Here is a 27,911-nt window from a genome sequence, read left to right as displayed (position 1 = left end):
GGATCATCTTTATTTTCTTCAGTCTGGCTTTGTCCAATTTGCCGCAGTATGGATGCCTTCATGAATATGTGTTTTCTTTTGTTTGCTTTAAGTCTTGTCTGTTTACCTGTTCTTGTCATGCAGCTTGCTGATCTCATTGGTCTGGACCATTAACTCTTTCTCCAACTTGTTAGTGGAAAGAGAATTTTCCAGCAGCTGGATCTCGAGCCTGGATGTCTGATTCAGAACCTGCCGTGATAAGGAACACAGATATACAGCATAAAAACATAATAAAGACTATATCATGCCTCTTAAACACCGTGTAAGCTGCAGTAATGAAAGCTAATACCATGCACCAAACTCTGCAGAGAAGCCAAAAACTGAGGGCAGTATTTATGGCTTCCGAGACAATGGAGGAAAAAAAAACACTCCTCATATAAACCATCAACTTTGTTTTCATTTTGTCAAGTGTTCACCCACACATGGTAACACTTAGGAGATGTTCATCTCTGCTATGATTATCTTTTTTCTTCTTTGCAAACAGTTATCTTTTTTAGTGCTCTAGCAAAAATGACCCACCGCTAACTTCACAACTTTCCATCACCTCCTCCTCCTCAAACTCCTTCATTTAAACACTATAAAGGAAGCCGGGCCAAACAACTCAAAGGAGGGGAAAGGCATTTATATAGCATCGGTATTGTCCTTGGCCAATCCTCTGTAACCTTTCTGGGGCAGTTGAACATGGAATAGTTGGGTTAATGGAGCATAGGATGGATGCTCTCAGTGCATGAGAAAGAGAAAGACATAAAAAAGAGTGGGGCACATTTACATTTTACGGGTTTGAGAACATTAGCGTGAGTGTGTTTAAAGAGGCGTTACCTGTGTCTCGACGTCAGTTAGCTTGCGTGTCTGTTCCGCCGTCTGAGAAAGAAGGTTGGTGCCCATTTCCAACATGGCTGCCGTGTGGTTGTGGACGGCGCTCTGCTGCAGTTGAGCCATCTCTGTCTTCATGCTCTCTTTGATGTAGTTCTCGATCTGCACCAAGGAAACCATCGCAGAAAAACTGATTAGACATAGAAGTCGAGAGATAGTGTGGCTGCTATTGAGTGATAATATTTAAAAACAACAAATTATCATGCATCCTTTGAAACACAATTTTTCAGTTTGCCTTCAAATTAGTGTCCAAAGCCAAGACATTGTAACTCAGATGCCATATTAGCATGAGATACAACCAAGTGTAAACCTACAGTGACATCACAACCATTTTGAAGTCTTGAATTTGGCATTATGGCCATTGCCATCATGGTTTTTTGTAGGCAGAAGTGACCGTATTTGGACAACAGGGTGGAGGTGGTTATTAAACTGATTTGATCTGACTCAGAACCCAAAGACAAGCCTTGGTAGCAACTTGTCAATCGCAAAGTAGCCACGCCCTGAGGACTTTTAAGAAGCGATTGAGACCATAAACTTGTGAGGAAACCATTTACTAAGATAATAAATCAAGTGAGAAGTAGGGTCATTTTCTCATAAGCTTATATAAAATCAGACTTCTTTTGGAAACTGGGTCATTCCCTGCTGGCCATTAGAAAGAGCGCAGGCTTGAGGCATTTCTGCATTGGCTTCACTTTTCAGACCAGAAAGCTCCATATATTATATACAATCAATGGATATAACTGGTTCCACTGGCCTCGTATTGGATTAAACTGATTTACGGCTCTTTGCTGTGATCACAGTACGGTTTAATTGTGTGGAAAGATATTTTATAACTGAAATTAGGCAGCTCGCAACTCTAAGAAACATATCTATAAATAATCTAACAGGCATTGTTTTTGTCCCCAATAGTAAAAGCCGGTTTAATCAAGACATGAGAACTTCAAACTAGTTTTTTGATCAACCTTCCTTTGATCACACAATCGAATGGGCACAAACAAACATATTTTTTTCCATCATTTGAGTTGAACTCAAGTGAAGAATTGGTTTAGTGAATATAGGCACAGCCAGATGTAGGTGGTTAGCTTGGGTTGGAAGAGATGAACAGATATTCACTGAAGCTTGTCTGGAAAGAACTTTCATCCTTATCTCCAAGCAATGACAAGAGGGAGACGGAGGTTTATGTCGGATAAGATTTCTCTTATGGACTAACTGTGGACCATCTGTGCATTGTGCTTTGATTCTTAATTTTATTTTCCTCACAGTTAAATATTAATGCAGTAGTCCCCCCCCCCTTTCCTTTTGCTGAGGCTGAGGTAGATAGGTTGAGCCAGCGCTTCTAAGTCTTGCTTACTTTCTTTTACTTTCTTTTTTGAGTACAATCTTTCTAATATTAGATTAGATTATTAGATAAAGAGAGGCTTATCTGTGTATGGTTAGAGCCATGCTTTTGTTGTACAAATAAATCCAACTTGATTGGATTTTAAGTGTCCACTTGTTCGTCTGGTTGCTCTCAAGTCTGAACACATGCTGAGATGATTCAATAATCGGCCGGTGGGGAGATTCTCATCCACTCCATCTTTAAAAGATTTCGTCCGAGTTTAGCTTTGGCTCCTCAGTGGTCTGTAACAGCCATGTTTCAAGGACGCGTCGGCCAAGACAAATCACTGTCAAACGGCACAACATCACCAGTGTTGGTGTCCTTAGCAACAGTTCCCATCCTGTGGTGTAGCTGAGGGCAGAATTGAGTACTCACACTCGAAGGAGAGGAAAGAGGAAGACAAAGTACCTTCAACTAGCCATAACACTAACTTGTCATTAATGCTTATTTGGGTTAAATTTACACAAGTCATTAAAGGCTTGGTAAGATCTCCCATATTTCAGGGCCAAACCTTGACATTTGCATGTTGTTGTATGCGCACAATTTACATTTGATCTAACGATTAGATCAGTGAATGAATAGGTTGACCAAATCAAACCACACAAAGAAGGTTAAACACTATACAAAGTGAATATATATTGGTTTTGGACCCGTGCTCGTGACCGTTAAGTTTCTAAAACTAACAGAAGAATCAATCTATCTGCATGTTGACGCAATAAAATCTTGAAAAAATCTATACTGTAGATATTCCTACTTGCAGGAAAAGAATGGTCATTTTTCTGTTTTTATAAAAAAAAAAAAAAAATGATGAATTGCAACATTTCAATCAATCTCAGGCCAATAGATAATGAAACAGTCAGAGCAGAGATGGATCACTTTGCTCCTCAACAGAAACAGCCAGTTCTCGGCCATTTGCACAGGTCTGCCAAGACGAATTAGCTTTTGAATGTAATATCCTTTCTTGGCAACGATATTAAAGTGAAATGTAACATTTTTTCGGGCTGGATTTCAGGCATAATACAGCTTCCCCTAACTGTGAACTACATAAGGCTGATATAAGTGTCACTTTCCACATAACCTCCAATGGTCTGGCCCGAGGAATTGGAAAGAAAACAGTGAGTCTGGAATCCACGGAGCTCCAGTAATGATGGATTACTCTGCCTGATAATGAACCATAGCAGATGACGGTGTTTGGAAATGGTTTTCAGTCAATATAGAATTGTAAAATCTCTGATCTCTGCAGATGGTGCAGAATGTTTTTACTTCGAAAACTTCCATTTTAACCTCACTGTCTCATACATCTCACAACACCACAGGACAGCGATAGGCTGCACAGTGTAAGTCACCTTGAGAGAAAAGGTATCGAGGGGGACAGATGGCTGATAGAAACTTAAGCCCAGCGATCACTTCATGGTTTGTCTCGTAGGGAATGTGGCTGACTCATGGCTGGATCAAGTGGGGGTCATAAATGGAAAGTACCAAGGAGAAACAAGATTACACAAACACGCCCAATCATGTAAAATCACCACTCGGAACACCGTAAAATAGGTCCATGTGGGTGTTGGGTTATTTAGATGGTTTTCTAACCTCGACTCCAGAGATACGCTCCGCTGTTCCAGTCGGCGACTACTAATCGTAGCTATTGTCAGCAGTGAAAGCAAATACTTGCTTTTACTGCCAGAACTGAAATGCAAATTTGCATCAGTTGGGATTGAGATGGTGAAATAAATATGAGTGCATGATGAGCTTGCAAAGGTTGTGCGGCTATATTTTCTACTGAGATGTGAGGTTCTCACGCCAGCGACTGATTTTCTCCATTGAATCTTAACCATTTTTAGTTGACCTTAAACTGGAACCAGTTTATTTCATTTCGTGGTGCGGTTTTCTGCATTTTCATCAAGAGATAGAGTCAAAAAGCCAATGAAATGACAGAAGCAAGTGGTAGTTTTTCCTGATACTCGTAAATTCTTGTCACGGCTGGGATTTTGAGACTGGAAACAGGTTCCAGACCAGTTACCTTGGCTTAAAAGGCTTTGTGGTTTGGTACACTTTTACATGGAGACCAACTCAGGGTTGAAAAGAAAAAAAAAAGACTCTTTAAAGAGTAAGTCCACCAATTGTATATAGTAAAGTGTGTTTACAGGTCTTGGGGAGTACAACTGCATTTGTGGGAAAAAACAGTAGTTTAATGCCTACAGAGGAAGCTGCATGTAATCGGATAAATTGCCTCCAGTGATGTCATTCACTGGCTAAATTGCATTGTGGGTAATGTAGGCACTGAGTTTTGAAAGGCGGTCCACTGGTCTAGCATCGCACTCCTATAACACCTGTTAGACTCATGGCAGTTTAAAGGTGCAATATGTACTGTGAGAAGTTTAGTTGACAAAATTAAAAACTTAGTTACATAATGTGAAGAAATAACAGTTTTGTTGTTAAGACGGCTATATATTGTTACAGAGATATGTAAACACTAACACTGCCTGGCTGCTCTGTGCCGCTAGCTGCATGGCTAACTAAGCTAACTAGCTAATGGCAGCTAGAGATAGCAGCAGGTAGCAGTAATTCTGGTGCCCCCCATTCAGCCCCCTATTGGTTTTGAGTATGAATGCACAAGGTGGCAAATTCTTACATACTGCACCTTCATCAAAATCTTTTTCCTTTTCAAAACCTGGCGCCTACGTTTCCGACAATGCAACTTAAACACTAAGTGACATGAATTTATTAAATTACATGCAGCTTTAGGCTTTATACTACTGTTTTTATGTATGCAGTAATACTCCCATCTGTTAACCTGTTACCCTTTGGCTATACAGCCGGATGCAGCTATTTAAGTATGAGGAATATCTTTAGATTAGAACAATATGCAGAAAACTCAAAACAGACAGAAAGGGGTCACATTATCTTGAAAATGCTTCAAAGCAGGACCCTTAACTTAACACTGTGGCCATAAGTGAAAACTATGATATGGTGCTAAATACCTATGGTAACAATAGCACAAGTGGAGAGGAGTCGTAAAGTCTGTAGTGTCCGTTATACAGTAATATTTACCTAAAGTTTGCTAACATTAGCCACCATAAGCCCCCGGGTCATACCAGACCAAATATGGCTGCAGCTGCAAAACCCTCGAGTGTATTGAAGCGAGGAACGGTTTTATTGCTTCTAAATTCAACTTTTCACTTGTTAAAGAAAGAACGTTTCTCAAGTTATAGTCTGACCTTAAAACTTCAAGTTGAAAACTTTCTCAACTACCCGCTGAGTGAACATCTCACACCTTAAAAAAGAGACAGGAAACAAGATGAAACTCCAATTTCGTCAAAATAAAGATAAATCCGTTTTTAGATACATTCCAGAGGGTGCAATAACACCGGGCTGCTTTTAAAACGACTAAATCTAGACTCTGGTTTCACAAAATCACTGTTTGCAAAGTGAGAGTCACATAAACACACGTTTATGTTTCCCTAAGTGCTACTTTACACCGAGGCATAAAGGTTTTAAGGTGGTGTGTTTGGCACAGTCTGGCTTCGTGAGTTCCCGAGGACCGCCTGCCTGTGTCTTTACTAATGATGCTGCCATTAGTACCTTAACTGCACCCTCACAATGCAGCATGTACAGACGGGTCCGTTTAGACATTTTATGAGGTACAATTGGCTATTATTCACTCAAGCTACTTTAGGCTGTCTAGAACATAAGAGACGAGCTGGAGAACATAAAGCAGGATGCCGATTTAAAGAGCAAAGGAGCTCTTCATCATGGACAGGGACAAGTGTTTAGGTTACTGAATCAACTGAGCAGCATGTACACATTGTCATGGAAGGGATCGCTGGCAAAAAGCTACAAAATCCATCAGATGACATCCCCAACACGCAAATTCTGTACATTATCAAGGCAGAGCTGCTAAATTGACATCCCGTTAAGAGCCAAGAACAGGATAATCCCTCAAGATGATACTCCCTGCTATCATCGTTACACATTATTGCGAATGTTTACCACTTTTCTGACATTCCCCATTTAGCCGTTCCAAAAGGGGGTCTTGATCTTTTTTTCTAAACAGCAGCAGTGGTGGTGCTGAGAGACACTGTGAGAGTTAGAAAAACGTGAGTCTGGACTGTATAAAACACTTAAAGCTCAAGCTCTGTCACATCTCGGCTTATCTCTGGCTCTGTGTGTGTGTTGGGGAGGTGATGGTGATGGTGTTACTGGGACGGTCTGGCTTCTGGGATGCATCCCTTACGCTCGGGCCTGGATCCATTTCAGACCACTTTAATGGACAAGAGCATCGGGGGGCTGTTACCCACCGCCACCCACCCCCAAAAAGCAGCCCCTCCAGGTTGGGACCAACGCCAGCACATACACTTACGCCTTCTTATCGCCCACCGACAATGAAGGGTGAAGTTGACACACCTCTTTTAAACCTGGGCCTCTATTTCACTCCAGCAGGGCTTTAGGAGGTGTTGCCTTGACTCACTGCCCTGTCACTCGTCAGCATTGTGTAACAAAGATATGGGAACCCTGTGAATGTATTTTAGAAAGCTGTCTTACTCAGTCACTGGCTTGCTTGTTTTAAATCCACCTTGAAACAGCTCTAAGGCTCTCTGTCTTACACTCTGTCAAGATTAGGTGAGTAACAACTCCTTTCTTAGACCTCTTTGACCTTTGTGCCGGTGGCCAACATCCAGGCTTTTACTCAATTGCTGCCACATTTTTTCTCCTCTCATAGGATGTCGTGAGAGAGAGTGTTCATCAGACAGATGAAAATCCAAACAGATGTCCCCCATGTTTTAGTGGACAAAATAGCAGCTGAGGCTTGACAATGAATTGTGGGTTTGATCAACTGACCATTCCCCAAATAATTCTCCAAACAGAAAGTTTCTAATCACAGTTTGGCAATCGTACACAACCAGACACACTGAGAAATGTTTCGATTTTCGCAATAAGTGGTGTAACACAGGACAGCATCTCCTCGATTTTGGCCTTTTCAAAACCACATGTGCAAAAGCGGAAAAAGGAATGGATTTAACATGTGTTCATCTGGTTTAAAGTATGCCCCAATTATTAGCATAAACTGCTTACTGCCTACAGTAAGCGAACTTTACTTGCAAGCCCAGGGGTGTCACTAACTGCGTGACATTAGTTTATTAATGTCACGCAGTCCCTTATAGGCACATCTTGCCACTTTGCAGCCATCTTGGCAACACCCCTCGATGGTTATTCTGGGACAACAAGACCAGGCCCCTATCCAAATGAATGGGGAGAGAGCCATAACTTCACATGGTTTCACAACAGCTCATCCCACCAGTTTTAGAGTTTGATGTCTAATGTGTGATGTGTGGTAATACTGTGTATTAGCATGATATCCCTCTTTTCCGTGCTTATTAGTCCATCCGCATCCGCACCAAATCGGTTGCAACTGTCGGGAATCTCAACTGTGCGCACACGTCAGCATTGAGTAGTATTTCCCCACTGTGTGGAAACCGGCTCTGCGTGCTATCAGCATTTAAGCTTTGAAACGTTAGCAGTTTTCCCTCCAGGCTTTTATATTGCAATAATAAAGTGAGACATATATTGTGTGAAAATAGAAAGTATGCAAGCTAAGCAGCCAAGCAGACGATGAAATAAGAGGCTGATCTTACATTTTACCTCGTCATAGCTGCTGCTAGGGCTAGCACTACACTGCGAAACAAGATAAGATAAGCTTTAGCTAGTGTTTTAGCATGACTGGTGCATATTTTCAGACCTTTTTATCTCAAGATTCTTGATTTTAAAATCAGTTTGAAACATTACAATGTAAGAGAAGCACTGTTTTCAAGGGACTCATTAAGCTAACGTTAGCTTTAACCTGTTTTCCTCTTACCTCTTTCATCTAATAAATAATAATCAATGTTTGCCAGCAAGAAAAGACAAGCCATCTTTATTTTTTTACTCCTGTCTGAAATCAAGGATCCAACACTTTAAAATAAAAAAAAAAGAAACAATTTAAATATAGGGTAGAAACAGGGGTCTGCAGTGAGGTGGGTGGTCCAGGCCCGGCCTCATTTCTTTTGCTCTTTCTTAATGCTGTTGAAGCAGGACGTTCCTGACTGCTATCTAAAAAAGAAACCAGCTGCTGCCAGTACACAGCACTCTAAGACTCTTTTTTCCTCTCCTTTTGCATTTTCCCTCTCTTCTTTTTTCCCCTTTTGTCTTTCTGTCAAGATGCTATTGTGTTGACGTCCATCGCGTTTCAGCTGTGCATTTCCAGAGAAATAATGAGCCCTGTGTACACAACCCGAAAGCAAACCAACTGTTCCTCCGTATAAATCATGGGGTAAATCATTGCACTCACTTGGAGGTGCCCAAAATCGTTTGGCAGGTTCAGAGGCACACCATTTTCCACGCTTCAAAGGTTTTCTGTCACAACGGCTTGTCAACAGGGCAGGCTATAAAAGAACGTGAGAATATTTAGCCAATATTTGAGTAAGGGTTAGAGTTGATTTGTTGATTTTTTCTATGCAAAAACAAATCAGACCATCTAACCTAATGGCAAATAGTATAAGCCAAATTGATTTTCCATGGGTTTTCTTGTTTTTGTCAAATATGTGTGATCTGCAATTGGCCATGTAAATCATTAATCAGTGTTGAGAGTTAAAATAAACCTATAAACGCCTAATTTACTTTAAGTTACAACACTCGAAAACCACAATGAAATAACAAGGCTTGGTTTCAAGAAAGTCGGAGTAAAATCTGAAGAACATTGTGATAAATCATGATTCTGAAACACAAATTGGCAGAAATGTGGCTCCACTTGAGTCAAATTTGAGATTTAAATGTTTATTGAGATGAGGTCAACGACCCAAAAATGTAAAAGCCCTTAAAAGCCCTGAGAAATGAAAACAGACTAGATGTACTGTTTCTGTTTTTAGTTTCCTTTGGGAAAATAAATGACTATTTGAAAACATTCATCTGCTTTTACTGTTACAATCATCACTTTTTCCCTCTGACAAATTTCACATTTGCTGTCCGTTTAGCTTTCTCTTTTATAAAGACTAATGTACCATCACTGTCTGAAGTCACATTACTTGAACGTAGCTTTTTAAATCAAGAACTCTGACAGTGTTGCGTCTACAAGACATACCTTCGGTGATTAACTATGAGCCTCGGACCAAGATGAATCAGAGGAGGTCATCTGTACGTCTGTAAAATGCAAGATAAAAGCCAATTCATCTCAAAAGTCAAATGAGGTACACAAATCAGGTCCTGACATTGTGTTATGAGAAGGATGAACTTTCTCTTAGCATCAAAAATAGTCGGAAACTCTGGGAACTTGAATTCTGAAGCAGTGTGCAGTGTGAGCACATCCAACAGAAATGTTTGCTCTTCTTATATTGATATTGGTACGGTGATGCAGACACTTGCTTGTTTTTATGACCAAAATTCTCTCCGGAAATGAATTTCTCAGAGTTGGTCTCGACTTCTGACCAGAGTCCAGGAGCAGCAAATATACCTCAGGTCATTGATTGCATTTTTGAACATTGATTTACACTATATCCAACTCAGTTTAAATGTTATAATGTTCCCCATCTTTATTGAACTATTCAGTTCCATTAATAGTAATTGACTCTTTGTCACCGTTTCTCCTTCAGCGGCTTCCTTATACAAATTCAAGCCGGCAATGCAGTTTAGCTCCCAGCCTATAGTATATTGTGAAGCCTTCATTCTCATCCCACTACTATTACTCATCACACTCCCTCACGTGTGAGTTCAAATAAATTAAAGCCCGCAATTCAGTTTAGCTTCAGCTTTTCAAATAACCTTAAAATATTCCACATCTTTCATACAGGATTGACAGTATTCCCATTTTAAAAGCCAGCAATTCAGTTTAGCTTCAGCTTTTCCAATAACCTGAAAATATTTCATATTTCTTTCATACATGATTGGTGTTATGCCACTTTTTAGAGCCAGCAAGGCAGTTTAGCACCAACCTTTAAACAGCCAGCATTCACAACTGTAGTTTCAGAAATTACCTGAAATGTAATGAAAGTGATGAAAATGGTTTTAAAGAAGCATACAAAGAAGCATGAAAATTTATATCATACAGGGTGTTAGCCAGAGCAAACCTCCAACCTCCCCAGGTCCTGTTGTCCCAGATTGACAGAATCAACTCTGTTAGCAGGCTTCTTATTTTTAGACTTCATAAGCTGTCTATAAGCCGTTAGCTTAGCAGCTAACAGTGAGCCTGGGTGCTGTCAGCAGAATCAATTGAGATATAACCTCAGCTCTTGTTGATAACTGCTTACCATCGTCGTTTGTCATTGAAAATGAAAAACCTACAGCAGTCATCAGTCACTATAATCCCAATTTGAATGTAATGATTAGATTAATGAAAAAGTCATTTAAGTCATTCCAAAAATATACCCTGAAGTTGACTTATCAGTTAGAATATCAGTAAGTAGCACAGTTAGTTAGTTCCTCATTATTCTCATTTCTTTGGCTTAATCAAAACACAAAAAGTTATGTGTCCATTATGTCTAATAACAAGTCTTGTAACGCCTCACTGGATGTACAGCTTTCATCATATTGCTTCTTGCCTCCCTTGAAGGGAGCAGAAACTCCCTCGAGAAGTAACAGTCATACTGTATATTTCTTTCATGTTTGACTAATACCTCAAAACAGATCACAATTTTCTCATTTCTCAATGAAAATAAATACATTGCATGCATTGCAACATAAGCATGCATGTATATTTTCAAAAATCCTCCAGTTACAATCCTGCTCTCTAATGTAAAAATGGGCCCAAAATTACCCCAATTAATTATGCGTATCTGGCCGTATGGGAGAGGAAGTACTTGCATTCACCCAAGACATGGGAATGCGTAACGAAAACCAAACAACCAAACAAACTCGGACCTGCTCATTCATCCAGAGGTCTTGTAGTGCCAGCAGAGGGGCAGTCTGTACTTATTGTGACGCAAGTTGTCCAACATGGGAATCTATCCTCGGGGAACGATGGCTTTTTTGTGTCAGCGCTACAGGCCACAGGTCAGTCTGGCCCTTTTTTAATGAAACACAGGGATACTTCAAAACCAGCATCCCACGGAGGAGGCATTTTACATCCAAATATTTGAGATAGCATTCCGGGTGTACCCTCTAAACATCACAGCAGGGGATTCCTCTGCCAAAAAGCTGTAGAAGTCGATGCGAGAGGACGTGTTGTTTTAAGGCCAGCCATGACAGAAACACTAGTACGCACACTGCTGTATGTTAAACCTCCTAGCCGGGCAACACTTCAGGGGAAAAAATGGCTCCAGTGTTCCAGTTTGTGTGCCAGCTCTACTATCTATCAAGCCGGTTGTCTCTTCTAATCAAAATGAATGGGAATTTAATGACAGGGGCTGTTTCCTTCAACGTCACATTCGTGTTTATCTTTCATCCTAACATCCCATTAAGCGAGGACTGCAGAGTTTATAAACCGTGGCTGCAGTCGTCCAGGGTTACAATCACCACACGGCTTTACATTTTTTCTCACTTTCTCTTTCTGCGGCTCTTTATATCTCTCTATCTCCCCTATGTTTCACTCCCTCCCTTCTTTTTTATAGTCTCTGCTTTTGCTTTGCTTTGCTTCTATCACCAAAGACGGACTGACGCTATCTCACCGCGTCCAGATTAGATTACTTACGAGTCTCTTTCCACTCTTCCCCTGTTGCTTTTGCTAGTGCCGAACACACCCTGGGCTATATATCATATCGCAGGCTGCGTGAGGCGCTTTTAAGTACGGTGATACATTAAGGCAGTATAGTGTGTGTGTGTTTCCCCTGAGTGATGCCGAACTGACACACAATCTAAACAAAAGAGATGAGCAGGAAGACGGGGTGCAGTAGCCCGACTAACATCTCCACATGGAGCGGCTTCGGTCTGACCTGCGGTTTACCACGGCTGTTGGAGAGGAGGGGAAATAGATGCTGGTGTTAATGATAATGTGCGGCTCACGGCCACTTCTGTATCACTGCCTACAGCAACATTAGAAACATTTGCTGCTGCCTGACCTCCAGCTTATGATGGATGAAAGTGCAGATAACGCGCCTGTTTTCTGTGTCTTTATTGTCTGTTGCTCTTTCTAGAAAAGCTGCAGGATAAATGAGTTTGTGAGTCATGCATCTAAAATTAGTTGAAACAAACATGGCCATCTGACAGCACAATTTGTTCGGCTTTCATTTTTTTGGATAAAGATGCTAAATAAGAGGGAAGAAAAGAGATGGAAGATTTGGAAATGCGTGGATGACACACAGCCTGTTCACTGTCCTTTCATGTGCTCAGGTTTCTGTTTAGTTTTGCATTTCTAGGAATGAAGTGCGCAAGATGTACGTATAAACACAGTCGCGACAACGGATGGTTTAAATGATCAAAACCAGCGCAATTAAACTGGGATCATTATGTTCAGACAACAAAGCAAAACATCCTAGCGCATCGGACAGGAATTCCCGCAGACCTTACAACATCAGCCGGGCTCACTGAAGAATCAAAGCCACCGAACACAAACAGTCTTACAAGCTCGTCCTGTAGTCCTATTTGCCTCAGGAGGTAGAATAGAATTTCCATGTTTTGTGCTTTAATACACATCAGCTTTGGTTGGAAAAATGTAGTTTACTTTCCAATTTCAGTATCAGGATCAGTTTGGTGGAGCTTTGGATGTCCAGAGTTTGAGGACCATGTTGGCTAAATGGACCTTGGAGTGAGACTGTTTTTGTCAACTACTGTTTTTGAGGTGAAGAATCAATCTGTACGTGATTAAGAAGTCCTCATGGTGCTCTGAAAAAATGGAAATCTATATCTACAGCTTAATGAAAACCTAGCAAACTACGACTGTTCAAGGTCATGCGATAAAGATCATGGATACTTGACCCAAACCATCTGAGCCAGGTTCAAAGACAAAGATTTAGAGATGATGTTCGGGTTTGGGTATATATACATATATATATATACATATATATATGGTCTGTACAGGGCTTTAGCTGAGGTCGGCTTTCGAGTCTGGTTCGGACGGAGATAAAAGAACCTGGACTCTGTCGGGTTAGGACAGAAAAATGTAGCTTGAAAGCTCCAGAACCGCCAAAAAATGGACCTTGAGGTTAGATTGTTTTGTCAACTGTTCAACAGTTCATCTGTATACTTCTCTTCAAGCAAAAAAAATTGTGTAGGTACACTCGCTGTTGACTTAAGGACATAAATCAAGACAGGAAGTCACCCGGACATTGTTCAGAAATTCTTTGGTTTGACATAACTGTTACTAATATGTCTTGTGCTATTTTAAACATCATGCATCACTATGATGTACGAATCTTCGTTCATAATAAGAGTGCTGTTTGACAGTCACTGAGAAAATGTCACAGCCTCTCCTCTGTCCGGGCCTCACCTCATGACTGTATCCGGTCCAGAGAACTAACATCACGTTTGATCCTTTACAGGCCATCAGTTAAGCTGAGGGTCATTTCATCCAAACACAGACTCACATGTACGTCAAACACTGTCATGCACTTACACACATGGAGAAATAGACATTAGTGTGACACAGATTCGTAACACACACTCAGACCTCTGGAGGATTAGCCTCCCCATCTCAGAACTGCTGCAAACATGCCAATTTAAATAAACATCAAGAACCATTTGTATTTTTGTTTTAAACCCAGACCAAAAAGCACATCCATCTATTCAATCACTGACAGATTTATAAGCGGGTTCCTGTTGGGTCACCGCACAGCAGCAGCAGTTTAGGACTAGTCTGGTCGGCTACTGCGATACACTTGTACTTTGCGGAAATACAAAGACTATTCTTGTGATGGTAAAAGAACTTCGGTCTGGAACATTCTTGCATTCACTCTGTCTAAAAGCACATTTCATGACACCATTTGAGGTCAACCAGCCTCGTCACACATAATTGTTTGCTGCAGTCGTGTTTAACTGGTTTTGTCATTTAGGGTGTGCAGCATGCCCCTGCAGAGGCTGAACAGCCGTGAATGCCAAACCCGACAATCAGCACATACTGCCATAAAAGGTTTTACCTTGCAACTAAATGGTAAAACAACAAATTAAACGTTGAAGTGTTAAACACAAACAGAAAAGTCATTTATGTGGCTCAAAATTTGTGATCAACTCGTCTGATAGACTGGATCAGCACTGGGAACAATTCTGATGTTGAAGCTGCCCTCAAAGGATTATCACCCGACTCCAAGTTGCCATCAGTTCTGAGGACCATTTCAGCACCTTTCAGGCAAGTGTTTTGGTTTTAAAGTCAGAAACTTTTTGATTCAGTCTCACTGCTCTTACCAGTACCGTTTTCAGCACACAGCAGGCAGCTGTTGTCAAAAACCTTTCTCAGAAACCCATCGTAAGGTACCTCTCCAGGACCAAACAGCAGACAGACAATCTTTTCTATTAAAGTAAGTATTAAGTATTCTGGCCTAATATATTTTGAAGTAATTTAACAAGTCAGTTCCAACAAATGCTGAAAATTGGTTTTGCCTTGTATCACTGTGCATTCACAGGGTCTTTTGTGGTGCAGCCACTTTGTTCACCATATTCAGACATGTTCAAATCCTGCAAATAGTGGCTTTAAAATCCACACTAAAAACATTATTAGCAAGTCTCATATCTCGCGCCAAGATAAGAAGTGATTTGTTCCAGCATTGTGTTATCTTACTTGTTGAAAAAATGGTCAGAATCCAGGTTTTATACAATAAGGTGTACTGATTTTGAATTTAAAAAACAAAACAAAACAAATACATCACCGGCGTACCCCGAGTTTGTGTATCAAAATCAGGAACATCAGGAAAATGTGGGATTGCTGCATCTGAATCTCCATCAAAGCGTGAAACACACAAAGCACAGCAGGTGTTTTCCATCAGCTAATCACCTGCACTGACATCACTGACTGGGGTCTCACCTAAAGCGCAACGAGCTGGAAAGACAGAAGAAAAGAAATGTGTTGAAAGGTCAAAAATGTGATAGCTTTATGAGGGCTTTCGACTTGCACTGCACTATGTTTTGTGGGTGTTATTTTCAAACGGTGGGGGATACGTCTGCAGTCTGTGTGCCAACTCCAGCCCTGGTATTGTGTGGAATGTGAGAAGCCTGGCTCCGGTCCCGGACAGGGAAAACACAGCTCTGGACAGGGTTAGGAGTGTGTTTTCAAAACAGATTTTAGGGTGTGTGTATAACCGTGTGCATGCGCCGCAATATCTTTTTTTTAAAAATATTTGTGAACATGTGCGTGCGTGTGTGCACAGGCTGGTGTCACACCAATCACAGCACTTAACCGATAAGCCGAGACCCGACACGCTCGATTGTCCAAACCACCCACAGAAAACAGAGACAGGGTATAATCAGCCTGCCGTTCTGCAGTTCCAGACTGTCTCCCATCTAGACGTGTGTGTCTCAAATCGCAAGTTAATAAATCACATGATAATCACCCTCACCAGGACAGAAAAAGATTAAATAAATAGTGAGGTAATTCCCCAATGTGACACGGAGGTTTAAGAGTTAATGGCTCCTATCGCACCACCTCAAGAACAACAGGGCCAATCATTAGTCATTTGAGGATCTATTCGGCACAATACTCTTTTTTTTCACCTTTACCTGCTTCCTGTCATCAGTTTTCCACAACTCTGACTGATTCTACAGCCCTTTTCTTATATCCACGCTGTACTCTTTTAATTTTTTAACGCCATCAAATACAGCCTACAGATTTGTGTTTAAAATTGGTCCTCCTGTTGTAACAAATTTTAAATGCACAATTCTGCAGCTAGGTCATAGCTTTGGGTCAGGTGCAGAGCCAGACCTTCTGGAGGTATAAACACCTGGAGTCACATCAGATTCTGCTCTGATCCAGAGCCGTTTACCGATGGGAGGAGAGCTCAGAAATGACTATTTAACTTTTCGAATTGAAAAGTGGATTTATCTTCACTCCTGTTTATCAACCTGACTGCAGCAGTGATCCGCGGAGGTGACCTCCGTTGTCGGGGTGTTCACTGTAATGTTGACTGCTGACTGGAGCTGAAGGGGAAATGTACGTCATGAGTGCTGAAGTACTCGAGAGTTGACCTGAATTTATGTTGCTCGCGGCTAATGTATAGTGAAGAAGCTAATCTGGCTGTTTGGGGCTAATAAACACTGAATAAACAAACCATTGCTGATATAAAACAATCTGATGTGACTCAGGCACAAATGTTCAAGTCAAAAGTTGACATTTTTCTGCATTCTCCAGCCCTCAAACATCTCTTTCAACCATCTGATTGTGATTCTTTTTGTTTCTTCAATCCGAAACCATAGCAACACTCAGTCCACCAGGCTCAGCTCCAAGAAAGGTGAAACGGCTCCGTCCTCTGGAACCTCTGGAAGGCTCCCCAGCGTTGACAGACAAAGACATCCTCTCAAAAAGCAACATCTGTCGGAGAGCGTCAAAGAGACGCTGCGGGGAGAGAAGGCCCCAGAGGCAGCATGTGGGGAGGCTTCAGGAATGTTTCTCCCCTTTTTGCAGACTTTACAATATTAGCTTTGGGATTCATAATTGTCACATACAAGGGGATCAAACAAGTAAACTTCAAAATTGGATGAACTTAAAATAAGGGAAGTAGCGAGTATTACAACTTGCAGTGCATTCTGATTTTTCATTCTCCTGTACCGTGCCAGAACCAGCAATACGAGACATGCATGTTTTCCCAGCGCTATCTTTTCTTGGAAGTTAAGCAGCTATAAAAAACCTGACTGACACGTTATTGTAAATTCACACTGTGTGGAAGTCCTGCGGTATCCAGCTTGAATTCTCCAACACGGGTGTTTTTCAATGCCATTTCAGTTCCCCCGACCTTCATCAAACCTTGATTTACAAGCCCTCAACCTAAATGAACCTGAGGCCTGCAGCAAAATAAATAGCAGCAGATACGGGTGAGTAATATTATCATCCGTTCTGTTTATCAAGAGTCATTATAAAACAAAAATACAACAAAGATAACAGAAGGTTCTGCGACCGAAACAAGTTCAAACACAGTTGTGATTTGCTGCGGGCTGTGATAACACCACATTACTTCCCCGCTAACTGCGCACTCAGATTGACTACAGTGTCTAATGTTTCGCTCTATCTAAGCCATTACTATCTCATATTTGGCTCATAATCACTCAACCTTAGCAGTGGTAGAGATACAGCCACGAACCTTGTGCTTTTGGCAAGTCATCTGACCATAACTTACACTCTCAGTACTAATGACTTCCACTTGGCTGCCCAAAATAATATTATTTATACTCTTTCCTTTGAAAAAAAAAAAGGCTTTTGCTCTTGTTTCAGCCATTTTAGAATAACATACCCAAATGCCACAGTTGAATAAAATATCTAAATGTAATTTCCAGAGCTGAGTAACACACTGCAGAGCACTCACATCCATAATATGTTAAAGCTGCTATATTATCAGTTAACTATGAAGTTAATCACAACTCTACTGATAGTTTTAGCATCTTTCAGCTGATTGTTTTGGTTTAACCACATGCAGAAATTGTAATGTACATTAGAATCAGGTATCACGCAGGATTATATGTAATTCACATGTGAAAATGTGAATTTCTTATGTGGAAATTTACATTTATTTTTGTGAAAAAGTCCTGTGGAATTGTCCAGCTCAGTTCAGTTGCTCAGACAATGAGTAAAAATGTGGGGTTCAAGTGTGAAGAAGCAAATTTAAAGTGGTTTCAAATTCAAATCCACATTTATGAAAAAAAGCCAGTCGACGTTTCATGTTAACAATCAATCAAATGACCACAACATGAAAGTGGTGAGATGTAATCCACACGGGAAACAAGCTAGTAACAAATAAATGTATGTTATTCACATGCGGAAATGTAAAATTCTCATATGGGAGTTTTTATTTCATGAAAAAAGCTTGTGGAAATGTCCAGGTCACATGTGACCTTACTTTATTTTCACATATTACATTTTCAGTTCACGTATGAAAATAGGCATTAACATGTAAAAATGTGGAATTTACATGTGAAGAAGCAAATTTCACGATTTGAAATTCAAATCCATAAATATAAATGTATTTAATTCACGTGACAACGTAAATTCAAATGGGTACATTTTCATTTATATGTGAAAAAAGACAATGTTACATTTGACATTATTTTGTTTTCACATTTTAGAAATTTTAGTTCACATGTGAAAATGTGGAATTCACATGTGAACAAGCACATTTCATGTGATTAAAAGTTTTAATCCGCATGTGAAAAAAAGCCATGTGAAATTTTCATTTACATGCAAAAACAGACAATGTCACATGTTAAAATTTTTGTTCACATGTGCCGATAGCTTATCATATGTGAAAATGTGGAATTCATGCGTAAAGAAGAACATTACACATGATTTCAAATTTGAATCTCTGTTAAAAAATCCCGTCACATATGAATGTATTTAATTCACATGTGGCTTTATTTTTACCTTCACACGTTAAAATTTGAGTTCACATGTATAAAGGCAGACTTCTCATATGACATTTCCATAAGGGATATCGATGTTTAAAGCTTTTTTGGCTGCCTTCAAACGTCCAAAAAACAATTAATCCAGGTTTCAACGGATCACTTCCCTACCTGAGTGACACACTGCAGAGCACCCACATTCACAAAACCTCCGGTAACCAAATGAAGAAAAATTAGCGCCATTACGCGGAGTGAATATACTCGAGGGGGAATGGAAACACAAACCTATCAGTGGAAGCTCTCAATTTATTTCACAGATGCATCAGCGGGTGCCAAGCTACACGTTAGCTACAATGTTTTCAGAAGGAATATCATAAATCGCGTTTAGCCAAATGTATAACCTTGTAATTAAAACAAAATAAATCCCCTCCAAAGTACCCACCAGAGAGTGATTCACTGAAATGACTGATGGAAAAGGAGCCACATGCTTGCTTTATAGCTGTAGTTAGGTAAACTAGACAGATTCAAGAAACACACTTAAATTACCAAGAAATTTCCTTCTTCATTTATTGAGCTTTAAAGATAAATATGTGTACAATACATACATGTCTGCGCAATATCAAACTTCAAGCAGGTTTGGGGTGACTGGCTGCACTGAAATATGATTTCTGGAAAAAAGAGGGTCTCAAAACAAAGTGGCTTGCCATATTGAGCGTGACAAAACTGCTTAATGCCCCTTTTCCTGAAAATCAGGAACATTAACTATGTTGGTCTCCATTTTCACATCCATGCGGAATTACTGTGGCATGGCTGTAATGTTTTCCCCTATTCCCATGACACGCTAAGCAGAAAGCTGTGTTTCCCTTTCGCTCTCAGTCATAGCGCAAGTGCACCCAGGACAACTTTTCTGGAAGCTGTTATTGTAGTGTCCTTCAGCAATTTCCATGGTTTCCTTTTTATAAGTTTGGGGGTCAGGAAGGAAGCGCTTTTTATTCCTCTGAGCATTTCATAGCCTCTCTGCATCGTCCGATTGTTAGTCTTGGCCCGCATTATCAGTGAAAATAAACTCTCATAGAGGCAGTCACCCCTAAAATAGATAGGTTTCTCCTTGGATCCCCAGACATGCTGTGTGGCCCTCTGATAGCATTAAGTAGAGAAACATATTCACCCTTTCCCCGATGAACTCCCAGTATGGAAGGGAAACAAGCTTCTGCCCACATGTCCCCATATCCTTTTAAACCACTGTTTGTGCAGCACAGTCATGTTCGTCTAGAGGCAGAATGATGGGAATTTCACAGGGATAAAACACTGCTGATAGACCCCCCCCCCTCCCTTTGTTCAACAGCTTAGTTTGGCACAGGGCGCCCTTCTCAAGAAACACAGCTTTTAACCACTTTCTACTGTCTCCACCAGGAGGGAAAGGAGAAGATCTATTACCTTCACTCCCGAGAACAGAGCCAAATTTGGCTCGCTGAGCTTCTCTCTGTGCCAAATTTTCATTGTCCTTGAAATAGTGGAGATGTAGAAAGGATGTTCTCAGAACGTGCAGTGAGCGTTTCATCTACTTTCTACTCAATGCAACCTTTTCTTCATCTTAAATGACCCATCCTTTCTTATATTTCCAACAAGAGACTGATCCTCATTGACTCTCAGCTCTCTCAAAGCCCAGCAGCTACAGTAACTGGCAAATGGAAACAAAGACATGTTGCAGCACTCCGTTCATCAGTCCACTTTCTGTCAGCCAGAGGAGCTTTGTATTAAAACTCAGTTGTTGCTTGGTACTGCCCGAAATGTGTCAAAAACTGGTAAGTACCGAAAGCCGATATCTCAGGCTTGTATTTCTTAAATTGTCTTAACATTTCCGGCAATTTCACCAATTTTAGACGGTGATTTATCTTTCGTCTCGAGACATTTCAGAAAACCTTTTTATTCCTTGAAGTGAGGTACTGAAACTGATATCAATAACTAAAACTCAGGTATGGCATCAGTACAAGTAATTCAAGATTCTATTCAGTGCCTGTGTTGTTAGACATGTTGGGAAATTGACTTATTTGCTCTGTTGTTAAGAGGTAGATGAGAAAATTGACAGCACTCTCAAGGCTTGGCGCTAAATATTAAGCAAGAGCGAGGAGACAGTTAGCTTGAGAGAGGGGGAAACAGCTAGCCTGTCTCTGAGGTAACACATAACTCACAAATGAACACTTTATATATTATTTATTTTGTCCATACAATAACGAGAGTGTGAAAAACATCAAGTTGCGGTTTATTGATTGGGAGCAGTAGCTTCCTGGAGTCTCAACTAGTAAACATCATAGCAACGACAAGGAAGTTAAGCTAGAAGTCTCTTTCCTTCAGCTTCATATTTAACAGACACCTGGTTCCTGGCTCAGACAGATCCTATCTATCCTCAAGATGCAACTGTCCTGGTTGTTCCAAAGTTTTAAAAGACCAAAGTTTAGAGTTGTGTTGTCAAGACGTCTCCTAGACTTTGGAACAACCGGCCTAAAGGCACCTTTAAAGTGGGTGCTAATAGCCATCTTTCAAGTTTATTGCTTACCACACTGTGTGAGATGGGTCTAATAGGGCAATCTGCAATCTGTGTCAGACTGTACAATATCCAATTTGAGATGCGCCACATGGCGCAACGAATGCCTCCTGAATGGTAGTGCGGTGATTTATACAGAAACAACAATCTGCTCCAATCTTGAGAAAACGTTGAACAACAATAAGACTGGCATTTCTGTAACCTGACTGGTACCTCCATGATCTTTTCTGGTCTGTTGCTAAGATGGTCAACATGAAATCCAGATTTTGATTTTGAAATACAGATTTTGCTAAATGTGTTTGAGGTAAATGTTGTTAGCGTTAGCATAAGTTAATTCACGTCATTTCATGTTCTATTCCGACTGATTGGTCGGTAAACACGGGTTGCAGCAGCAGTCACATCATGGATTTTTAGACCTAAAATTCTGACCGTCTGAATTGTGGCGCAACCGGTTTTTGGTCCATGAAGCTGTCTCAGAGTACAATCTAATAATCTGCTAATTCATTTCTCCAACCTTCAACTACTTTTGTCTGGGGCAGCCAAAAGTCACACAGCATGGACCGATCAGTTTTCTGCAGCTTGTTGTCTTGCTTTAAATCTTATTCTTGCAAAACACCAAGTAAGTACCGATAAGGAAAATGCTCCCTATCGAAAGGTTAGTTATTGTTTTATATGTGACGTAGCTTGCCTTCTGCTGCATTTTCTCCCTGAGATCAGAGCCACGCTCATCCGAGGCTCCTCGCCTTGCAGGCAGGCCAGGGATGTAATCCTTGGACAAACACGAGCCACCTTTGACTGGTCAGGAATGTTATCAGGGTCCATATACTCTACCCTGGGTTGAGGAAGGAAAGATCTCAGACTTAAAATGCTTCCCCAACAGCTGTTTGCTGCATCACTCTCTCCGTCTACCCCCCACACTGGACTGAGCGCCCAGGCACGGGGGTTACTATCTGGAATGGCCTCCTCCGTCCGCCTCTTTCATCAAGGCTGGCTGGAGCAACATCAGGGCGAGCTCTTGCTTAGACAAGCAGTAAAAACGCTGGCGTGATTAAGATAGATAGACTGGCCAGGACACTTAATCTTCTGTCCAATGAAAAATGTTAACTGCATCCTGATGTTCCCCCCCATGTGGCGCAATTAGGCTGAATTACCACTGTGTGTTTAAGTGTCCCCTCTGAAACGCCGACTCCAATTCCTTTCTTGTGCTAATCTTGCTTGTTACATGTGTTTTTCTGTAGTTTAATATGCGTTTCAATGGCATGCATCCATTGACTTTAACTTAATTCTTTTCATTACACATTTTCAAATATAATCCAATAAACTTTATGCAATAAAATGTTCTCAATATTAGATTTTGTGGTCCTGCAAAAACTCCAAATTGTCACAAGAGAAGCCTGATAGTATCAGTGGTGATGGCAGACGTTTTCACTGGCTCCCCTTTTTTTAACATCTGAGGAGAAAGTCGCTGTAGAGGTCTCATTAGTCAAACCTTCAGTCTACCAACGCTGCCGTTCTGTTTTCATAGTATCACTTGTACTATCACAGACGGATGAGGTCCACTGAGCAAAGATAAAGCCGGTGTTATTTCACCCCTGGCCTTTCTTGACACATGGAACGCTTTTGGGAGCCGTACGGAAACACACACAGGTTTTCAGACTGGACTGGAGTCTGACTCAGATGGTGGATTGGTGTGGAAGGTCATCAGAAAAAAGATGTAGTATGTAGTAAGTCCCATTTGTAAGAATTCCCAACTCGTCAAATACTGACGCTTTGGGATTGTAGGTCCGGTGGGCCGCCGTCACAAAGTTTCAGTATTTGAGGAGTTGGGAATGAGGAACTGGACCTTTAAAGAGATGAAGGTATATTGGTGTAAGGGGTGTGCAATCTGACCATTTAAGATTGTGATTGATCTTGAACGCATCCACGATCTATTTTATAGGAGAAATCGTAGAGATTGCCGTATTTAGCAAATCTGCGCTATGTGAACAAACCAATGCAGTGATGTAGTCAAATAGACGGCTATGCTTAGGGGCCCTTAATTGGGTGATATATAGAGCCTTTTAGTCCCTGTGTCAGGATTACGTAAAGGAAAAAACTGGAGGGTTCACCTCAGGGCAGTAACAGACCCCAAAATGTCAGCTTGTTGTGTTGTTGGGCGCAAAAATCGTAATGGCTCCAAAATGAAATACGGTTGACACTTTCATTTATGAGATGTAGCTTAGCTACTTACCCAGCCATGCAATTGCAGTTCTCCGTCGAGATGTAGCTGTTCGCTCTATTCACAGTAACCCAAGCCAAACTAAAAGCCAGGCTAGGCAGAACTTTGGTTTGAAAATCGGGAAAAAGTTTGCAATTTAGATCCAAGATCGCAGTTAAGATTAAATATATTGTGATATTATTTTTTTGGCCTGATTGCCCTCTGATGTGAAGAGGTTTTGCAGCTTTTTGGGGCTATCTTGCTCTTCTTAACCTTTATATCCACCATAAACAGTAAATTCCTCCTCTAATCTGAGATAAAGTCAGTCATATATATCATATATCATAAGTTGATATAATATTTCAGACATATTTGTGGTTTAGTGAAAGTTGTGGGTGAAGTCGCCTCCAACACTTCACCTCCCTAATTACAAACTCAGTCATCATCTAGCTGTAACACACTGTGACCAACACCATGTTAATTGATGAAGAATGACCATTTCCTCCAACCTGAGGAGTGAAAAGTTTACTTTCTGAGAGTAAATGAAAAGCAGGCACAAAGCAGAGTAACCCAGACATTTTTTTTTGGGAGGGGGACATGTTGACTGCTAATGAACAGACTCGGGGTATATTGATGAAGTAATCCATCAAATCCATCAGGTGTTATCTGTGCACGAATTTGATTTGTGCTGCGCGTTTTGCAGACGACAAACTATTAGCTTCGTGCAATTAATCACAGGTTCGAGCTGCTAATCTTATTTGAGAAGGATAATATTGTGGAAAGTCGAGGAGCTGGAGAGCCGGTCGTGCCGAATTTGGAGGTTTGTTTATTTGATTCATGTATTCATTTCGGCGAGATAGTCTCGCTCTCTTTGGAGACACAAAGTCTCAAAGCTTAGAAAAGCAGAGTGCCTGCCAAGCTGTATCAGCTGTATCAGAGATGGCCTCAGAATTTGCAACTCATTAACATTACATTGGAACCATATTTGTGCATATTAAACACTTCAGTGGCTCTATAAATAAATTGTAATGTGGATTGTTTAAATAAGAGGTATGCATATCAAATCAGCTCATTAACAATGATGATTGTAGGAAAATCAATTTCAGATTTTTGTTTTTATGCAAGTCTGAGTTTTCAAGTTCTACTCGCACGTCCTTGACTTGAATAAATAAATAAAGGCAGCATTCTCTTTCTCTGTCTTTTCCTCCTCCAAGTGTCTCCGGGGACTCTCTCTGACTTCCTGCCATTAAAGAGACAGCCCACTGGAGAACAGGGGGTGACTGACATATAACTACCTCTGCTCTATGACCGACGCGCTGCGCAACTCAACCGGACATCTGTGGAATTTACTCAAAGGGTCATTTACCAGGAAGAAGCCGAGAGAAAGTCGGAAAGACGGAGACCCAACAGTCCATGATGTCCTCGGAGGGCAGCTGTGTCACATCCAGAACAAAAAGTTCAATTCTGATAACATACACAGTTACATAACAGCATAGCAGAGGTATTATAGATTGTGTTGCTTATTCTTGCTTTTGTCAGTTTATAGAGAAGATACCACTCTGTAATCCTTCCAGTCCTTCTGTGTGCATGCTTTCCATGTTGTCGCTGACATTGCGGACATCTCGTTGTGAAACTGGTCGCACAGCCTCGCACAGAAAAAAACAAATCCTCCACATCTAAAGCACATAAACCCTCCTTCTGACAAACACTTTGCCAAACAACGTGTCGGCCAGGAGAAAACAGCAAACACATCCCAGATTTAGTCTGAGAGCCTCATCCAGAAACCAAAACAAGTTATCTTGAGAAGCCGCAAACAGACACTCTGTGGAGACCACACACCCGACGGAAACACAAATATCTCAACAAATATGGCACAAGAGCGCGACCACTTCAGAAGACATCCGCTCTTGTGCGGGGCTGTGAAACATGCGAGACACAACATTTCAAACATGGATCTGATTTTAAAAAACTCCATTGCATTCCTACTTTTAGCAGCAAAATAAACAGCCGATACTTCTGCAGGATCATTCTGATTCCTTACCTTCTGTAGCCACTGGGTATAATTCTCCATAATGTGCTCGAGCTGCTGGATCTTCTGGCTGGGAAACTCTGGCTCAGGTGGCGGAGCGTCCCTCTGGAGAGAGTTGGCGTTCTGCTGCGTGCTACCGGCTTTCGCCTCCCTGCAGGAGCCCCCTCTGGCTCCATCTCCCTCAGGTAGGATGAACGTGTAGGTGCACTGGCCATGTTGGATCTTATGAAAGCGTCTGTTGCTGTAATTAGTATTGCCACTACTTCCGCCACTGCTGCTGCTACTGCTGCTGCTGCTGCTGCTGCCGCCACCTGTGCTGCTGGTGCTGCTGCTATCCGTCCCTCTCCTCTGCTCCCCTCCTCCGCAGCTCACAATCACCAGAAGTGCTGCCAGAGAGAGCAAGTGGTGGTCGAAGTTGCACCACAGCATCATATCAACCTGGGGTAAAAGTTACAGGTGGGGTAAGTTCTTGGAGATGCTCCTTCTACGTTTGGTTGGATGTTCCCTTTAAAGCTGGATCAGACTACGGTGCAGGACACCGTCAGCCTGGAACATGCGCCATCCATCCTCACATTGGACCTCCAGCATCGAAAGCAACTGCTGCTCTGAGCACTCACACATGCTACGTTTTCCAAAGCCCCTTTAAGTTTTGGTCCTGGCAGCAAAAGTTGCACACATCTCCTGCCGAGTGACAAGTCGATTATAAGACTTGGTGTTCCTCCAGTGAGTCAGAGCCAGAGGCGGACTGTGCGCTTGCATTGATCAATCTGTTGAATTTAAAATAGGTGCCGGGTGAGCTGGGATCATGTCGTCAGACCTCCCCTGGTCTCTCTGCCTTCCCTTCCTCCTCTGCTCTCTGACTTAACGACCGGAGAGAGTGAGAGAGAGAGACGCTCACTCTGAAGAACAGTTCCAAGCTTCCAGCACACTCTGCGCCTGCCCCTCGCAGAGCCTGCACAAGAATGTGTGCACGGACAAGTGTGTGTATGTGTGTGTATGTGTATGTGTGTGTGTGTGTGAGCCTGGCAGAAAAGGGACCCCAGCACAGAGGATGTGCTTAGACTGTGAGGATCAGTTTACAGGCGCTCTGTCTGCAGACTCATGCGGTTGACCTGCCTTTTTGCCTGTGTGTTGACACAAAGACTTTCTAATCTATCTGCCCCTCAGACACTACTCCACTCCCTTCTATACTGTATAGTGACAGGTGCTATTTTACAAGTAGGCACGAGGGAGGTGTGTTTTCTAGAGGTGTTTATAGTCTTATTCTCAGCTTTTTATCTGTCCCACGACAAGGAAAAACTATCCTCCTTGCAAGTGAGATCTTTATAGAGGCAATCTTTTTGTGTCCATCCTGCTTTTGGTGAAGGGGGAGGTCTTATATATCATATCAACACCAGTTTTGGACATGATCTTATAGCTGTTAAATGATCATGTATTAATTAGTAGCCTCTCTATGCCAGAGTGTCCCATTCCCACGCTGGATTCATATGGTACTTGAGTCACAGGAAATGATGCATGTACATGCTGAACAAAATTAGGGAGACCAGAGTCGGTTGCGCACATTGCAGCAAATTTGGCTGCATTTATTTTGAGTGGGTCCACTTAAAGCGACAGCAATTTCAACTGAGGGATCAATAGCAGTGGACTTTGAGACGACCATTGCCCATGGCATCTTTTGACCATCCAACCTGACCAAACAGACTGCCCCAAGGAGGGGAAGAGGGAGATCCAGGATGAAAGTCATGCTAGACCAGCTTGGATTTAAGGCTGTTCCTGGCTAATCACTGGTTGCAAGAAAATGAAATGGACAGCCTGGGGCAATGGGAAATCAGAAACTGTTGTGCTTACAGCAGACAGGAGGACTCTGTGTTTACGTCATTGATGCTTGGTGCTCAAATACAATCAAAGTGGATGTGTTTCAAAGACGTTGAATTTTTCTGGGTGCGCCGTCCATATTATCATCACCATCTTGTTGCTGCTGTTTATATTCACCCTGACGCATATTCAGAAGAAGAATGCACCACATCCTTATGTATATATGTCAATAAATAACTGTCTATATGTTCTGTTTGTAGCATCTCCAACTGAGAGACTCTAGTGACATCACTTGAGGCAATTTATCAGATTTCACATAGCTCCCTCTGGAGCCAAAAAAGGCTTTATCCAACTTCTTGAGACTTTGACACGTAAAAATTCACTGTAAGAGTTAAATCAATTTGAGCGTGTGACGCTGCACAGACTGCAAAAGGTTCTGTCGATAAGATTTATTGTCCATCTTTCATCCATCCACTATATCTCCATTACATGCAGATGTCTCTATCTTCATGTATTTTATATACAGTACGTCTCTATCAAACACACCCTCTGCTGTTATGTTTTCAAGAAAACAAAAGTGAAATCCAAGAATGAGCGGGGTGAG

General features: G+C 41.4%; 1 protein-coding gene across 1 annotated transcript in view; it reads right to left on the bottom strand.

Annotated features, from left to right (window-relative positions):
• The window catches only part of angpt1 (angiopoietin 1), a 62,109-nt gene extending 35,829 nt beyond the window's left edge, over positions 1 to 26,280 (bottom strand). The window contains exons 1-3 of the mRNA XM_073482737.1: positions 25,505 to 26,280; positions 859 to 1,014; positions 107 to 228 (exon numbers count right to left, since the gene is read on the bottom strand). Coding sequence (XP_073338838.1) covers positions 107 to 228; positions 859 to 1,014; positions 25,505 to 25,924 — 698 coding nt within the window. The 5' untranslated portion in view covers positions 25,925 to 26,280. The remainder of the gene's footprint in view (positions 1 to 106; positions 229 to 858; positions 1,015 to 25,504) is intronic.
• Between the last annotated feature and the right edge of the window lie 1,631 nt (positions 26,281 to 27,911).

This window comes from Pagrus major, chromosome 16 (assembly GCF_040436345.1).
Source record: "Pagrus major chromosome 16, Pma_NU_1.0".
Lineage (NCBI taxonomy): Eukaryota > Metazoa > Chordata > Actinopteri > Spariformes > Sparidae > Pagrus > Pagrus major.
The sequence above is the reverse complement of the archived record's forward strand: the minus strand, read 5'-3'. Positions and strand labels throughout refer to the sequence as shown.